The sequence below is a fragment of the Anneissia japonica genome, unplaced genomic scaffold (assembly GCF_011630105.1).
Source record: "Anneissia japonica isolate Jap-2015-1 unplaced genomic scaffold, ASM1163010v1 scaffold288019_len225695_cov184, whole genome shotgun sequence".
In the NCBI taxonomy this organism is placed as follows: domain Eukaryota; kingdom Metazoa; phylum Echinodermata; class Crinoidea; order Comatulida; family Comatulidae; genus Anneissia; species Anneissia japonica.
The window spans coordinates 57,603-76,901 of NW_022706625.1; the positions used below are offsets into that span (position 1 = coordinate 57,603).

A 19,299-nucleotide genomic window follows, 5' to 3' on the forward strand; every position below is an offset into this window, starting at 1 on the left:
ATAAGAGACAGATGACATTTAACCTATTGTACTTTCTAGGTGATTGACATTCAGCCAGTGAGTGGAACCCTGTCACCAGGTCAGAGTATCGTCTGTAAAGTTAATTTTGTTGCGAGCGGTGATCCATCCTTCTATGACTTGGACATGGTGTGCGAGGTAGGAGACATTCCTTTCATTTTCGTATTTCACAAATTTGAGAGTAAATATTCTTCATAATCTTATTTCAAATTTTGACTTTTATCACTAAAAGTGCAAGTATATTAAATAAAAAAAATAATGGGTTTTTTTTTTTTTAAGAATAGACATTCCAGGAAGCTGTCTATAAAAACAAAAAACCAGTTTATCGCAAACTGAAATATTTCTGTATTTTTGGATGCAATCCAAATGTATCATGAATTGTTTGATAGTGTTTCCTTTTTTTTTTATCTACCTTTGCAAATAAAAAAAGAAAAAAAAATCAGATGCAAAATTCTTGTCATTAACTCTTTCTGACCTTTACTCTTTACTGATTGTTCCACATGAAAATATTTTATCAGAATATTTCAAATTAAATAATTTATGAATTTATAATCTGTTTCAATAAAGAATAATGATTCTCATTAATGGAGATCTTGTATAGTGATTAAGGTGCTTATCTTCCCATTCATGGTTCTCGGTTCAAATCCAGCAATGATGATAGTAAATCTAGATGCTTGCCTTCCAATCCTGGGGTCCTGGATTCAAATCCTGAATGTTGATGGAGTGGAGCTGTAGCTTGGTGGTTAAGATGCTTGCCTTCTAGTCCTAGAGTCCTGGGTTCAAATCCTGAATGTTGATAGATTGGAGCTGTAGCCCATATTTGAGCATGTCATATTACATCCAAATATGGGCACTTTACATTTATTTGTCATCACATAAAATTTGCGAGAACATATCAAATATACTTTTTCATCATGTAGAATGTTAAAAAACAAAAATACATGAACATTGTTTAACCATTGATTGATTGATTGTCCCAATTGCTGGATTAACCGTATTGTTACAGGTAACTGATATGACGATCATGAATGATTATTTAGAGGAGTTGAACAATTGGCAGACAGAACTACATCGACAGAAGTATGAATTTTCAATCACGGACAAGGATTTGAACGGGGTTAGTGCTCATCTATCGTCATTTTTATAGTACATTTTTCTTTTTCATGTGTGGTATTGCCAGTACTGATTACTGACGGTTTAAAATTTGATTCAGATTTAAGGCAAAAAGGTCAAAGGTCAAGGTCACATGAATTGGATTTTTTTTTCTCTAAAACTTGCCCCTAGAGGGTAATAGAAAATAGTGGAATAATTATTAAAAGAAATGCAAAAATGCATTTCTGCTATCATATATGTTTATTTAATGTTCTAGATTGACAAACTGTAGTGTGAAATACATTTATATTCAGTATTTTCTAATAACAGTCTGTAGTTGTCAGATGATTTCATCCACATGTCGTCCTTTAAATTAATGCAATTAGATAGAATGATAATTTAGTATTGTACTGGTTGTGTATTTATGACACATGGTCTGTTTAGATGCAAATTACAGATTATGTCACTTATTAAATTTCCTGACACAAAACAATAAAACTCTTCATGTACTTCTGTATATTATCATAGTTATTATGTTTTTGTGGTTATGATGTGTTGCAAAAGTTGAATAAGGCCAAATGAAACCATGTATTGCCGATTCTCAGGAGACCTAAATTGCGCATCACTGCATCATGTTTCTAATCATTCCTAATTTGTCCAGCCAGAGTACTTTGGCTTTTGAATGAATTTACAAGTGGCCTACACTCAGTGTCTCCACAATCGTTAAATTCAGATTGCCAGTGAAATATCAAAAGTGTTAAATGCACTGTATCAATCGTAAAGCTGTTTCAGTCGCACACCACTGCATACAACAGCAAATGAGCATTTATCTTTTTAAAGTAAACACTTTGATTTTTTTTCAATCAAGTATTAATTATCATTATTGAATTAAGTTATGCTTTTTAGATTTTTATACCATTATATGCCTAATAATAATACTAATAATAATCTACACTTATATTGCATATTGCGCAGTGCCTTTATGCACTTTACCTCAAAATAAAAATACAAAAAGCATGACAACTTTACAAAAGGTTTAGAGCCGGTTTCACAATTGCGATGAGCGATGACATTGACCTTGTGACTGTTGTTGCCGTGTACACTTACTTAATTGATACTTGGTAGGGTATTCTTCTTGTATCCTCTTTCTGAAATACTAAGACGATATAACAACATTCTCGAAATTATGGCTATAATTTACCATCTTAATTACCGTTACTGCAGACTTAGAAATAATGGAAGTGTTTACTTATAAAAATAAGCACTGATTTTCAACGCCAGTATCTGCTTTTTCGTGAGCCCCATTGCAACGTGAATACCTCTCTTCATACTTTATAAAATAGAAAATAGAATCTAGAATCATTGGCAGGACTCTTGGGGAAAGGATGGGGCTAAATTAGAGGGAGCTAACTGGCAAAATGAGATTACATTATGTGATATTTAAATATTGAATGTATTATTTACTCACAATTTCCAGTGGGTACTGGGGTGCAAATTTTCACTAGGAGCACAAACCCCTCCCTCCTACCACCACGACCACCCCTCACTGCCTTAAGGTATGCCACTGATCATCTTGTGTAAAGTGGCAATGATTTATCGCTATATTCTTGAGAAATATACAAATGCTCTCTGTGTTAAAATCAGGAAACCTTCTAATTTTCAAAAGATAGAATTAAATTGTTATTAAACCATGCTTTAGTTTAAAGAGTAGGTTTAGTTTTATAGGCCACCATCTTTTTTTTTATTCCCACTACCAAAATACCAAATTATAATTTATTATTAAAACTACAATTCACCTTCTTAAAATGTGATAGATAAAAAAACCCAATTCTGTTTTTATTGACTTACAAACGACTTTAACTACAACAAAATCATAAATAATTGATCATTCACCAATTTAGGCGTTCGTGTTAAGAATATAAATATGGATGGCATATCTATAAACCTGTTTATTGTCAAGAGCAATAATGAATTAAAAAGTTATAGCTTTATTTACAAAGTAAACAATTTATATATTGAATTCTGATGTTCAAGAAAAAAGCTTTTTTGAATCAAAGAAAAAAAAAAACACTGACAACCACTGCCTTTATGAAATGAGTGATTTTGTATTTTCATATAATTGAAATGCATGATAAAGAGCAATTTGATGGTAGATTTATGTTTCATGTGAATTTACATTACAAAGGTATTGTTCTCATTTTATGATTGTATTTTGGGATTCACACATATGGTCTGAGAGTACAATAGAATTATACTGGTATGAAAAAGAAAGCATATCAGACAATAATCTTATGTTAGTGGGCAAAAATGGAAAAATTGCTTGAGCCCCATTTGCAATGTTACCAGTTACTAGTGTTTAAGTATTGAAGAAATATTCTCTGTCAAAAAGATAAAAAAAACCTCAAGGCTGTTCACACACAACACAATAGAGTTAACATTATCTAGATGAAAAACCCGGCCACAGTCACCTTTCTGAAAAAAAGATGCACTACTGCAAATGGGAAATGCTGGCTTTTGAAGGTTTGTTTATACGAACAGGGTCAAGTTGTTAACCGTTAACGACCTACCCCGTTCGGGTGTTCTCACAGGCAGTGCTAACGGTTAAGCTAACAGTTAGCTTCTGTTCAGGATCAGAACACTCTAGTGTGAACAACGCCCAAAAATTCAATGGAGATATTTAATAGCTCATTTTGAAAGGATCAAATATGTTACTAAATACCAACCAGAAACAGATAGAAAAACATTTTTTCTGCTAATTTAAAAACATTATATTAAAAAATATCCTAAAATGATTAGCAGCCAATTTAAGGGTCTATGTTAACCGAGGAAATGTTTTTCTCATTTAAATTTGTAATATATTATGGTGTACTGTAATTATTTAGCTTATGACATACAGTTAATCTTTTAAGTTTTTAATCAGGTGCTGTAAATGTGTTTGCTGGAAAATATTTGCTTATAAAAAGATTCTTTGAATGCTCTAACATAAATTGAATTCCAAGACGCTTTGTCCAGCACTAGCAAATATGATTTAATTACATAATGGTAAACATTTAATTGTTGATGTATTTTAACAACCAAAGAAGTCTTATACATTTGTAGTTTTTCTAGAAGGGTGTATACAGTACAGTATACCTTAAACTTGCCTATAGCCTGGTCCTCACGAGAGCCCTAGTATCCGGATCGGGGCTAACCGTTAGCGCTAACCGTTAGCGCCTACGTGAGAACGCCCGATCGGTTAGCGCTAACCGTTAGCAGTATCCGGATAACGCTAGTTGAGTTGAGCGCGTTTTTATCATCAACCAATCACACGTATGCGTTTACAATTTCCAGTTTCTTATTAACTTAGTGATTTGATCCGGATCAGAATTTTCTCGTATGGACGCACGGCAGCTAACGGTTAGCAGGATCCGGATCCTGCTAACCGTTAGCAGCTGTGTGAGAACATAGCCTGTGTCAATGTCTATGCTCTCGTGTATTTTGATTGGTTTTTTTGTGGTAACAAATCTTTTTGCATCTCAATTTGTTTGTATTGTGTTTTAATCTACACAGGACAAGTCAGTTTACTGTAAACTACTGTATTCCCAAACAAATTAAGCTATAGTTTATCAGATTATAAATAATTTTTACTGCTTTTTGTCAAATTTTCAATGAAGTAAAGAACTCAGATATAGCAAATTACAGTATATTTCATTGGTATTAATTATTGTGTTTTACATTTATTTCTTGCTTTTTTGATTGTTATTCTTTTTTTTTGGTGGAGGTGGGGGGGGTCACTGGCCTCTGGTAATTTTAAGCCAATGGCGCTGCAAGCTTCTACTAATGATTAAACACATGCCTTTATAAATAGCTGATTTACTGATTGACTATGTGTAAAATAGTATGAAGTATTTGATTGATTACCTATTTAAAAAAAAAAGGGAAATTTTCCCTGGTGTTGATGTACAAAATCACTTTATTTCATGTTCGTTTACGTGTAGATATTTGCATTGTGTTTATGCTTATACATAGAAGAATAATAATTTTGTTCCATGTGCTTAGTTTGGTATCATATAAATCAAATCTAAATTGTTCCACCATTTTATTTCATCAGCATGTTCCCAATAAACGTCTGTGCCAAGTAATCAAGGAAGCCCAAAGAGTACCCTCCCCCGAGTACAAAAAATATCATACTCTACCTCCAATCAAACGCACTCGAACTGAGGCTCCTCAAGACGACCTACAATTAGAGGAACGCCAGACAAGCACAGGGACGCCGCTATGGGAGAAGCCCGAACCACCGGATCCATTCTTTCTTCATCTAGGAATAACGGCAAGGACACACTCGATTGCAGAATTCCAGACAAATTTTCCAAATGATGTGCAGAAGTTTTTCATTGACCGGTAAGTGGAGGAAATGCATTATAAGCTAATAATAATATGTGGCTGACTCTGGAAATTCAATCTGCAACATCCATAATCTCAGTGTGATATTAGACCAATCCTCACTTTCCATCTGCAAATAGTCTAATTACTATCTTTGAAATATCCGCCTAATCACACAGTACCTTGACTCAGCTGAAACTCTTGTTCATGCTTTTATTTCAACAAAACTTGATTACTGCAATTCCCTTCTTTTTCGGCTACCCTCTTTTTCTCTTTATCTACTTAAAAAAATTCAAAATTCTGCAGTATCAAAATTATTATTAAAGCCATAATTTTACTTTCTAATACTTGGATTATTATGAATTGGTATAATACTACTTACAGTATATCGGCACCAGAATTATTAATAATTAATTGAAATAATACTTAAGTGTTTGTTTGTGATCAGATAATTGTTGTGTCATATTAAATACGAGGACATAATCAGCGAAGTACAAACAAAACTGAACGTGGGCGAATATACCAGCCAACTGTTCAAGGGAAAGTAAAACAACTACAGACAAAAACATGACAATGAAAACAGTGTCTTAAATATAGGTAAATTTTAGAATTCTCAAGTAGCTTCATTGTTATTTGAAGTGGTAGAGAAGCTTTTGTATAATGCGCTATATAAGGCCGATATATTGGTGTTGGTATTTTTTTTCTTTAAAATCATTACTGAAGACACACCAATTAATAATAATCTTTTGATTAGCATCATGTTGTTATTAATGATTTTATTTTATTGTTGTTTTTATTATTATTTATTATTATTATTTTTATTTCTATATTACAGTTAAACTTGCCGAAGTCGACTCGTGCCTAACTCAAATAATTTCTAAGTCGATCTTTATTTACACACCAAATTGATGTGTTTACTATTAATTAACAATCTGTAAGTCAAATTTTTATCTAAATTCAAACAATTTCTTAATGCCATTTTGGATTTGACTTTGGCAAGTTCAACGGTATTATTATTAAATATTATTAGTAATATGTAATTATTTAATATTCAATTATTATCATTCCTATTGTTATTGTTTACTATAATTTATTTTATCTTATTGGTATTGTTATATTTGTATTTTTTTTTTCTTTTATGTATTTATTATTAACTATATAATATGTATTATTTATTGTTTAATTATGATGGTTATTATAATCAATTACAGTATAAAGTTGGAATGAACACACATTTTTATAAAGATCTGAATGAAGAATGGAAATTTCCCCCATCTTTCCATTTTTACAGTGGCCATCTTCTTTGATAACCTTAATAATGAAATTCAAATTTCAAATTCTTATAAACATTTATTTTCCATTTTGTTATATTTTACATAACATAATCAGATAATAATAATAATAATAATAATAATAATACAGACATGAAGGTATATATTTAGTTATACAGGTCTCCTTCCAATTAACAACCACTTTTGGGACTGTTTTTTTAATATGTATTATTTATTGTTTAATTATGATGGTTATTATAATCAATTACAGTATAAAGTTGGAATGAACACAATTTTTATAAAGATCTGAATGAAGAATGGAAATTTCCCCCATCTTTCCATTTTTACAGTGGCCATCTTCTTTGATAACCTGTCAAATCTGCAATAAAATCTTAACATTAAATAGGCCTAATCGTTTCTTTTTACTGGTGTCTGTAATGACAACCTTAAATTGTTTAATATTCTGTAATTTGTATTTGGTCATTGAATTTTCAATTTGTCAGGAGTATGAGTAAAGAGTCCCAACCAAGTCCAAGACACAAAAAGCTAAGCAAGATACCGCTGGAACCAGAACAATGCAGTGAAGAGGAAGAGAATGCCGTCAGCCTCATTGTTGCCAACATCATACGGTAAACTTCGCTCTCTTCATATCAAAAATTATTTATAAAGTTTAAGATTTTATGTAATAATAATAATAATAATAATAATAATGAGTAAACAATAATAATATTAATAACGAAATTCAAATTTCAAATTTTTATAAACATTTATTTTCCATTTTGTTATATTTTACATAACATAATCAGATAATAATAATAATAATAATAATAATAATACAGACATGAAGGTATATATTTAGTTATACAGGTCTCCTTCCAATTAACAACCACTTTTGGGACTGTTTTTTCCATTGTCTTTGGCAGCTTTGGTCTCTAATTAGAATAACCACGATAAAAGTCATTTGTTAATATGGGACCACAAAACAGTGGTTTTAATTGGAGTTGGTCCAACCACTTTTGGGACTGTGTTTTCCATTGTCTTTAGCAGCTTTGGTCTCTAATTAGAATATAACCACGATAAAAAGCATTTGTTAATATGGGACCACAAAACAGTGGTTTTTAATTGGAGTCTTTTAATTAGGTCTTTTATTAGAGGTAGACCTGTAATAATAATAATAATAATAATAATAATAATTCAATATCAATATAGCACCATTATTGTGCTAATATCTCAGAATAGTTGCTTTCATGTTAAGTATACCAAAGTAGTCCCAAAGTCCTAGTACAAAAAATTGTATTTTGATGTAGGAAAAACAAGAGATATAAATAATTATTATTTCTCTAGGGAGCAAGGTTGCCATATGGTGGAATAATGCTATTATATAGAGTAGGTTTACCAAAACAATATGCACAATGCATTTCCATATGTTAGCTATTTACATGGTAACTGGTATATCATAAATTTGCTCCTAAATACTTCAATATATATGTTTGCCAAGACTGTTAACTATATCATAACATGAAATACTCAGTCCATAGTCATACCAGATAGTGAATCGAAACTATTTTACCATAGTGGTATCAAATTATTGAATCTTTTCCATAAAGTTCAGTTCAGTTTTTTTTATTCGACTTACATTATTAAAAATGTAAATTTAATTTCAATATTAAATACAAAAACACAAACACCTAAGCTATTAAAATTTGTAATTTGGTATTCAATAAAGCTTAAATTTAAATATAAATATATTCTAATGGAACAGATGTTTGCAGATGAGGATTTATGGCAATTAAACTGCAATTTAGGTTTTTGCTTAATTGTTTTACTGTGCAGACTTTTTTTGGTTTTACAATATCCTGCCACCTTGCCCAAAATTACCTTTACTCTACTCGCGCGAATAAGCGCCCGGGCGTTTAAAATATTCTTTTCAATTTTTTGAGGGACGCTTATGAAAACAGAGTGGAAATTAACGGGGCGCTTATTGAAAGATGAAATTTGAGAGGTTGTTACGGGAATTCAAGGGGCACCTTTTAAATGAAAAAAGATTAGCATGTATCTTGTTGGCCATCTCATGCCGATTGAGATTAGCAGGATCATTGCAGGGTTTCTTGCAAACTCAGATAAGGTGCTAAAGGTGCACATTGTCAGGAAAAGAAAAAGTAGGACTAGACAACATAAGAAGAACGTTGGAAAAATACTGTCTAGGTTTGCTCTTATCTGTCCAGAATAAATATACTCATTTTGAGGGGGGACGCTTATTTAAAATAGGAGGGGTGCTTAAGAAAATTTTCACTTCAGGAGGGGCGCTTATTCGTGCGAGTACAGTAATCTAAAAAAACCAAGGCTACTTTTTCTTTAAATATCCAGTCTAAAAACCCATGCCTAAAAAGGTAGTGGCTATTGTTACACCATTTTAAAACCAATTCCTAATTCTGTTTGTATGTTAATGTATGTATGGACTGGAGTTATGACAATAACTCAGAAAAATAAATCAGAAATAGGAATTTGTTTAAGAATGGTCTAACAATAGTCACATCCCCTAAAAACCACCTCTAGAAATAACCCTGCAAAAAAAAAGACAACACTGTTAAAAGGACTTCCTAAAATAACCTATATGATCTTACTAAAAAAAATCTTACCTAAACAAATTTTACTAAATATTTAATAACTTGATTGTTTTCCTAATAAATAAATTTCCAATTTATAACCAAGAATTTTTTTTAATTGATTGCATTTATCTAGAGGTCTACTGGATGATCACGACTTCCATGAGGCACTGAAGGAGATTCCCAGGGAACCCATTCCATATTTTAGCCAGTTTAGTGAACAGCCAGTGACCTTATCCAGAATGGAACAAACTCCAGTTGAACCAAGTAGGGAGTTGCCTGCAGATGCAGACAAATATGATAAGGTAAAAACACTGTAGTAATTGTAACCAACGATGCACATTTGTTTTTAAGCTGTGTTCGCATTGGGTTACTTTTGACCAACACAAAGGGTAAAGCTCTGTCCAGACTATCAAATTTTATTTGACAAAAACATGTGACATGCCTAAATATGGTCATGATGACATCATATTATGACCATATATAGGCACATTATGTCTATATATGGGCATACAACAGTTTTTGGTTTTTTTTCAAAGAAAATGTGATAGTTTGAACAAAATTTAAATCCACTAAGGAGCATGTTTTACTGAATATCGAGAAAGAAATATTCTCTTATCATTGGTTGATAATCAGATTAGCAAGATGAGAACTGCATTACAACTACATTCTGACACCACATGAAGCAATTCCCAGACTGGTACTTTACATTATACATGATGTAATACAGTTGCCCAGAATGCAATTTAAAATGACCTTTATAAAAAATAAAAAAACCCCTTAAGAGAAGATCAGTATTTTCACGCGACTACCAAGGTACAAACACCTGATGAAGCCCCATTGACTGGGGCGAAAGCTTGTGAAATAAATTCATCGTTAGTCAAAAAAGAGGTACCTACTCATTTTTTCATAAGATACAAACAATAATTCGTTCTATTCGAATAACATGTCAATATTTAAATGAAACTATGGTTAAACTTTTTTTCTCACAGTATTTAACAAAAAGAGTATTTCATTTTTTTGTGAAAAGAATCTTAACATTTGTTTTACTTATTCCTCCTAATAATAAATTAAGATATCATTGGTGCTATCAGTGATAGGATTACTACTAGGAGGCCAAAGTTATTGATATGGGAAGTATTGATATGGGAAGTATTTTACAAAGTTTGATAAAAAGTAACACTCAATTATGTCCTTTTTTAACAATTCTAGTAATGCTAGACATAGGCCTAGCAAAGTTTACCTTAGTTCAAATTAGGCAGCTATTCATGTTGCAGCTAAAACCTACCCCATGAAGAACAGTTTTTTTGTTCGAAGAACGGTTCTTTGACGTTCACGGCACAGTATGGATTCTTAAAAAGAATGGTTCTTAAGAACAGCCCTCAGTCAAATTGTGCCCCTATTCACACTCTTTTTAACACAGGTGTATATTTTGTTATTTATTACTTTTAAATAAAATTATTCTTATACAGATTCCTTATATGTACACATTTGACATAAGTATAAATATTTATATAAGTACAATATATATATATATAGATAGATATATATGTATATATATTTGCAGTCGGCAGATTCGCTAAACAAGGTATAAAAAAAGTCTCGCCTAAGCGCCACTGTTGAATAAGCGCCACTGCCAAATAAGCACCATTGTTAAATAAGTACCATTGTTAAATAAGTAACACTGCCTAACAAGCGCTGCTATCGAACAAGCGCCGTTGTCAATTAAGCGTTGCTCTTGAATATGTCTGTCTCTTATACACATCTAGATGTGTATAAGAGACAGGGTCTAACAATAGTCACATCCCCTAAAAACCACCTCTAGAAATAACCCTGCAAAAAAAAAGACAACACTGTTAAAAGGACTTCCTAAAATAACCTATATGATCTTACTAAAAAAAATCTTACCTAAACAAATTTTACTAAATATTTAATAACTTGATTGTTTTCCTAATAAATAAATTTCCAATGCCACTGTTGTACAATATGGCTTAGTCTTTTTGGAGTGTGACATTACATTATGTTTTGTGGCGTGGTGTGATAATCCCTCCTGATCGGCTGCTGCTAATTACTCCTTGTTTAATGGATGGTTTTATATTTATATTGATTATGTAATGATTATAAAACATGATTGTTATAAGCCAAAGTCATACAGGTTTTTCTGTATAGACATGTATATCGATTCGTAACTATTTTATTTGTATGGCAATAATAATTAATATTCGGAGATAATCTGTGAATCCAATTGATTGTTTACATATTTTGCAATAATTCTTCTAAAACAAGTAAGTATTTTGTGTTACCTATTAATATACTGTACGGCCGTTCCGTGGCTAAACAACATAACTTGAAATTTTTACTTTTGGAGAAAAATAGAGTTAATGTTTGCATGTTTGTAACTTCGCAATAAATTTTCATAGCCTTTTAAAATTTTGCAGGATTGTATATCTATACATTGTGATTATATGTAAAATTTTAATTACAACCATTTGTTTATTTCAAAGTTATTAGCGATAACTACAGATACGTTGTTTAGCCACGGAAATTTAGTCAGCTAAGCTGGTGGTACCCAGTGTGCGGTAAACCTAGGTTCCCAGTTCAATTCTCATCGCTACGCTCCTTGTGTTTCAGCTAGAGGACTGAATTACTAGTTACGATATAGCGCACCATCTTTCAGATGAGACGTTTAGGCCGTTGGTTCTGTGTGCAATATGGCACATGTGGACGTTAAAGAACGCAGTGCACTCTTTCAGAAAAGAGTAGGGGATTGTCTCCCGGTGTACTGCACAATTCCCTCTGGAGACGTTTTTTTTTTTCACACACAACTTTGTCGTTGATGGGCTCTGTCTGATAAGTTTATAACATGTTCCTAAAATTGAGCACTGTTTATATCACAGTAGAACCCCACATTTACAAACCCCGATTTTACGAATTCCCGATTTGACGAACGTAAAATCATGTCATTGTTGTCATAAATAAAGTTCCTATTTCATGTACAAAAGACGTGTGTCAAGAATTAATCGTTAGGCGCATGCTGGAGTTTATTCATTCGGTCTTAGACGGTTTGCTGTACACTATCAGCGATCTCTACTACAATACAAAACGCAGATAGTTTGTCGGGGAACAAACAAATAAAAAAAAAATATTTACATGTAATATTCGTTTAGCCACCATATTGTTTGTGTTAATTTTCATCACAACAACAACAATAATAATAATAATAATAATAATAATAATAATAATAATAATAATAATAATTCAATGAGACTAATTAAAAATAATTTGCGTTCTGTTATGACAAATGCTCATTTCAGATAGCCTCATGATGGTTGGAAAACATCGTGATAGGTGAAGCAACCTCGACTATGACAGCGTGGTTGACAGATTTAATGCAAAATTTCCAAAATATAGAATTTCACTTTCAAGAATGAAGATTTGAAAATAAATTAGATGGTTACATTGCATATTCTTTGTTTCTTACTTTATTCAAAATGTTTTGGTTTTGGAAGCTGATTTCAACATTAGAAAGCATAGCCTACATGAATTCATATTATAGTAACTCGATGCCTATCAAATAGGCCTAAGTAATAAAAAATCGCCATAATTCATCAAATACCCAGCCCTAGGCGGCCCCCAGCCAAGTGAGACTCGATTCGCTCCACTAGCCCCCCCCCCCCATCGGGGCCTTTAGCCCCTCCGTCGGGCAGGTCCTGGCGCCACCACTGGGTTATTCTGTACAGGTATTTACTTGACGCTACAAGCACATGGATCGAGTGAAAAACGTTCTTGCGTTACTTGCCTGTTGTGGCGCCCGCGGGGCTGTGTTTCTTCGTAAGCTAGAAGATAAGTCATGATATATTATTGCCTGAGAAAGAGAGAATAAAGTTTGTATACACATTAACAAGTATGTATAGTACTGTACATTAATATGATCGTTAAATTTGAATATCTTTCGAGCGCAAGTTGGAGTTTTGGCTCCAATTCAACAATATTCCAGCCTAGCATATTGGTAGTGTAAATACATTGGAATTTCACACAACCCAGATTTTATTTATGAATGCCTCTGGGCCTGTCCCATACGTAAATGAGGTGTTCTACTTTTATACCTCTTTGTTTATATTTATATATATATTCAGTGCCATGCAGCAATACTTTAATCTAATCAATAACTATATAAAGAACATTGAAATACATAACATCTCTTTTGATGTAGACGATTGATATCCAAGTGTCTTCACCTGTGCCATCTTTGAACTCAGACAAGAATGGCTCAGTGATCTCTCCAGTACCAAGTCTGGCAAAGAGCAGCAGTTCATTAGGGGAAGAGATGTTGTCTGCAGTTGCATTCCAGTCATCTTCGCACTCCCATACAGAACAAGACTACCAGCAGAGTTTGAAAGAAGAGAAGAAGAGGTTACAACAACAAACACTGAAACGGTTAGAACTAAACTCTTCTTTTACAATTATATTGTTTATCATCAATGATGCCAACAAGTGTAATACTAGGCCTACTACTTAGATACAAGAAATGGTATACATTCCACCACACTCTCCCCAACATTACTCCCCATCCTTATTCCCAAACTTCACCATAATCCACAAATTGTTTTTTTTAATTTTATTTATTTATTCTTTCTTTATACTGAAACGTACTTTCAATACAAATAGACTGGTGGTTCAGTTATAAACAAAAGTATGAATCAAGTGATATAAGTAACTTAACTAATGAAGAAAACAAATGAATTAATACAAACACATAGTAAAAGTACACACTTTAAAAGTTAAAAGGTAAATAAAATATTTAAATAAGTTTTGTAAATAGCATTTAAAAAACATTTGTGAAAGGTTGATGTCATATCATTAAGGTCAGTTTTAATGTGATTTGGGAGAGAATTCCACAATTGGTAGATGTGTATTTAAATGTTTAATGTAAGACATCTTCAGGCCTTTGGGGGGGGGGCAGGGTCGTGTAGGGCCCTAGTGGAGAACAGGATGAAACTGCTGTCCACTATCTTAAGGCCTTTCATGCTATTGCTTTGTTTGATATACTACCTGTTCCTCGTACTCATCGTATGCATTCTGTGTGGCTCAACAAATAACTGTGGTTTCACATGTGATGTGCACTGTATTGCTTACTACTCTCATTCATCCATACCATTTGAATTCATTTCACATGCAAATGATATTCTTAAAAAAAAAAATATATTGACATCCTGATAATAGGTGGGCAGATATTATACTCATTTACGAGTAAATAATACTGGTACTAATGGTTCCATAATAAAATATTGGTATATTCAGCATCCTTGCCCATCATATGAGGCTTAGGGAGTGAATTTGTTAAGTTTTCTTAGAAAATCATCAAGGTTGGAAGCAAGCATATTAACTACAAGAGTTTCAGATAAATCCATTACATATACACTACATGTTAAGAAAGGTCGCGGACAACTGAAATATTCGTGATCAATACAAGATATGTTTTGTTATACATTGACTTGGGTTTTCAGATGTTTACTCGTATGTATATATATGTAATAATTATGTATGTATCAGACTTAGTGAAGGTCTAGTGATGTTTGTTGTTTGTGTAATCTTTTTTTTTTTTTTTTGTTTATATGACATACTGGTATGTACAGTTTATGTCAATAAAAGAATTGAATTGTATATATGTATATATTACGATGAACATTGTGATGTGATATATGAGGCCGCATATGTTCAACATCTGTAAATAGACTGAATGAATGCAAGTCTTTGACTCTTGGAACATAAAATTGTTATTATTATGTTTACATAGCAGCAATGACTTATCAAGTTATACAGAGACCATGGCCAAACTATCTGTATTGTGAGATGCTTTGTATTGAGCCTGTCTCTTTCCATTATATTAAACTATTAAACTTTTACGTCAGAAATTACAGACCACCTTACTGTAGGTCAGTAATTTATGTCAACAATTTTATGGTATCCTTCGTTTTTTAGTTCCGATTTTGTATTTTGATGGTTAGGGAGAAAATTGATAATGCTCTTTGCCCATTCTGTAACTTTACATTCATCAACTTTAATACCAAATGTCTGTAACTATAATAATATAATAATAATACTAAGGTAAGGTAACTAAGAGGAATATTTCCAGGCTGTTCACTGAATAAATTTAGTTTATAGCTAACCTGCGTCCTGTTCAAATTTTACACTATTAAGTGGTGAGTGCAGGCCAGCGGTTTTAGTGCAGTAGAAATGGTTTGGATTCCAAACCTTGAGGTCGGGGTTTCAATCCTTCGCTGTGCATTTCGCTTGTGTCCTTGAGCAAGTCATATTATGTACATTGCTTCACTCTACCCAGCTGTATCAGTGGGTACCAGCAAATCGTTGGTGAACCAGCATCCCACCCAGGGGAACATCAAGCTATTGTCTGCATCACGCTACTTGAAACTGGGAATAAGCCCCAGTTCATATAAGCCCCTGTCGCTCAGCAAGAATTTACTTTCTTTTTTTATACAGTGGCACCCGTCTGAGCTCTCAAGCCTCTAGTACTCTAAACCCAGTGTTGGTCTATCTATTGAAATGGTGCCTTATAAAATGATAAGTCAAGCTTCAAGTGAGGTTTGATCAATAGGCCTACACCAATCGCACGTCGGTGAAGCCTTTGATTAATGTATGCCTGTTGATCAAACCTCACTTGAAGCTTGACTTATCGTTTTGTAAGGCACCATCATTTTCTTGACGCCTAGCCCCATGACTTGTCGCTACATTACTGAATTTTATCTTACCTATAAAAGTTGCGATTCTTCGCTGTTGGGGGAAATAAATTAAATAAAAACTTATAGGTGAATTTGTTTGTTTTCTTTTCACTTTTGTGTTGTTTTTCTATTCTATCTATCACTTTCTGTGTGCTTTTCACCACTTTCATATTTCAACCGTTATTCATGTTTTTTTTTTCTTTTTTTGTTGTTTTGGAGAGCACATAGAGACGAATGTTATATGCACTATACTAGTGCACAACCATTGACCATAGACCAGTTTTATTCAAAGATGTTCATTCATGTTCTTGCATTATATCTTTTTTTCATGTAGACTACCAGAGTTTGGAAACTTTCTGGAATCGATTCTGGAGAATTCTATATTCAATGTTATCACTGAAGCATTCCAGGGCAGTGTCAACCTGACCGCAAGGCCTCGGATCATAGCTCTACCGCCAAGCTGTCCTAGCCCGACCCAAAGGGTAGGTTCTGCTGGATCAACCGATAGCAGGCGGCCTAGATCAGGAGGTAGAAACTCTAACAGATTTGAACATGGTGCTGTGCCTAGCCCAGTCATTATCAGAACACCAAGTGCTGCATCGCAAGTTGAAAGTTGAACAGTGTGAACTTGGTTAATGTTTTTACTTGTAAATAGTTATGTACATCTTGAACGTTATAAATTACATAATAATATATTTGTTTCTATGTTCACTAATTAATTCTGCAAAACAGCTAAAATTGTGTTAATTCCAAGTAAGGTGTGTAAATAGGTATTTCCAAGTCAAGTGGCAGATTCAATGGGATGGCCAGGGTGGGCCATCCTCCTTCCCCCTCTCTAAATTTGCGAAAGTTTGAAAAAAAAAAGAAGAAAATTATATTCAAATTTGAACTCTGAAAATGATATTTCCTCTATTTCAAATCCCTGGATTCGCCACTGAACACAAAACACAACTGAAGGAATGTCGAAATAGAATTAAACGATAAGAAGTTACAAGCAAGACCATTTGTAGGGAGAATGGAAAAAGTGTAATGTGGCTAACCATAATTAGCAGTCATTCTGAAATAATGATGATATTATTAGTAAATTTTCTTTGGTACCAATATTGACATATTTTTAGAATGGTGTTTTAATGTTAGACATAATTATTCTGGTTTATTTATTCACATAAAAAAATTCATATGCATAAAATTACTCATTAGCAGCAATAAAAGCTGAATTGAGAGTGCAGTTGTTAGAATAAATTGAATTAAAAAATATACTGTACCATTTAATTGGTGAATAATATATTTACACATTAAGAATTGAATTACAGTACATAGTGCCATAAAAAAATAATCGTCGGTGAAGACTCTTCTGATCAGAGCAGGAGCAATTCCCGCTGATTACCAGGAGACTTTATTCGGGACTACAGGAGAGTTGAGACCCCAGGCTCTGGACTCTAAATGTGGTTGTTAGATGTCTCTTTTTAGAGGGAAATAGAAATAGTACATTGTATGTAGAATTACATAGCGCCATAAAAAATTGTTAGTGAAGGCATATGTGATTATACAATACTAAAATGTAATATTATCTATAAATGCATGGGCATTATCTGCTGTGTAAACAACTATTTACCAACTGAAAATAATACTCTTTACTGTAAGTGCTTAAAGATATACTACTACTCAAAAATACTACTTCAACGAATCTTCAATAAAACTGAAATACTCATTTAAAAGAACATTAGAGTATAAGTTTTCTAGGAACAACAGACCAAGAAAATCGTTTATTTTCTAATATCTAATAAATATATTTTTTAGATTATATTCAAATAGTATAGGTATGGTATAATACCTTGTGTTGATTAATGATGGAAATGTTTTTCTTTGTTCGAATTTGAAGTTTATAAGATATTTAGATGGCTGTATATCTTTTAAATGCTGATTCTTTGTCAAGTTTTATGTACCAAAATACTTCTTTTCTTTAAACTTTATTCATAAAAGCAACGCTTACATCCCTGCCAGATTTTCTAGCTCAACCGACAGTCTCATATATACTCATATTGTTATAATATACATGTTGAATCTTGTGGTACACCACGTAAGTAGTTCTGAAAAGAACTGTTGAGTTGAGAAAGTCTCGACGTTTCGATTGAGATGCTTCAATCGTCTTCAGGAGAATAATATCTGCAGACACTCCAAACAGGGAAATACTCATATTATTATAATTATATTCGTTCTAATCCATACAGAACATTAGTATTTGTTTGGCTATCATTTGAGGTCTGTTGTATATAATTTGTGTTTTTTTTTTAAATGATGTGTATATGATTTTTATAATATATTTTCGTTAATAATATTACTATTTATAATATTAATACTATGTAAGAAATTGTTGAACGACTTTGGAAATACTGTAATGGCATTACCAGTTAAAGTATAAAGACAGAATAAATACTATCGGTGATTAATGTGGATCTGTGTATTTGCTTGTGTATTTATAAGCGTGATCAACTTTCACCGACATAAAACATTATCATAAAACAGGTTGTTTAAAATCACTTTATTCATCAAAAGGAAAAACATCATAAAAGCCTAGGACGTGTCTGCATAAAGGACAACGCAAGGCAAGTACAATATTTCAGTAAAGTATATAGAAAAATATCAAAAATGGAAAAATCGCGACAAAACAAGGCCAAATAAATAAAAAGAAATATATTAACGTTAAATATTAAATTTGTATTCAAATACTGCTCAGGCACAAGGAAATGGTCAGGTTATGTAATAATGCAGGTTAATCCCAGTTGATTCACTTTTAGAGTGAAAAATGCTAAAGGATGAAGTAATGCTTAATTTAGATAGATTATTTCGAAACTTAAAATTGGATCCTTATTGCATATTTTAAGGATTTCCTTGAGCCTAAGAGTATTATTTTGAGAAATATATATCGGTAAGTTTCCAGTGGTAAGGTTTCAGTTGACCATGGGCGTCGATCGGTGCGGGACAGGGGGGACGCGTCCCCCTACTTTGAAAAGTGGGGGTGGGACATCATAGCGATTGTTTTCCCCCCCCCCCACTTTTCACCAATCTTCTATATTAAAACCCCACTTTTAAAAGCGAATGGAGAGAATAACAATTACGCATGACTCATGAATTTTGTCTGTTCACTTTTCTAAGTGCGGTACGTATTTTCCGGACCAAAACCGAGTAAAAACGCAATTGTTTAAACAT

At 32.7% G+C, this 19,299-nt stretch overlaps 1 protein-coding gene across 1 annotated transcript in view; it reads left to right on the forward strand.

Moving 5' to 3' along the window:
• LOC117106185 (cilia- and flagella-associated protein 65-like) overlaps positions 1-18,543 on the forward strand; it is a 55,397-nt gene extending 36,854 nt beyond the window's left edge. Inside the window, exons 31-36 of the mRNA XM_033247536.1 lie at positions 1,025-1,135; positions 5,201-5,490; positions 7,247-7,372; positions 9,486-9,654; positions 13,563-13,786; positions 16,424-18,543. Coding sequence (XP_033103427.1) covers positions 1,025-1,135; positions 5,201-5,490; positions 7,247-7,372; positions 9,486-9,654; positions 13,563-13,786; positions 16,424-16,706 — 1,203 coding nt within the window. The 3' untranslated portion in view covers positions 16,707-18,543. The remainder of the gene's footprint in view (positions 1-1,024; positions 1,136-5,200; positions 5,491-7,246; positions 7,373-9,485; positions 9,655-13,562; positions 13,787-16,423) is intronic.
• Positions 18,544-19,299: the final 756 nt, after the last annotated feature.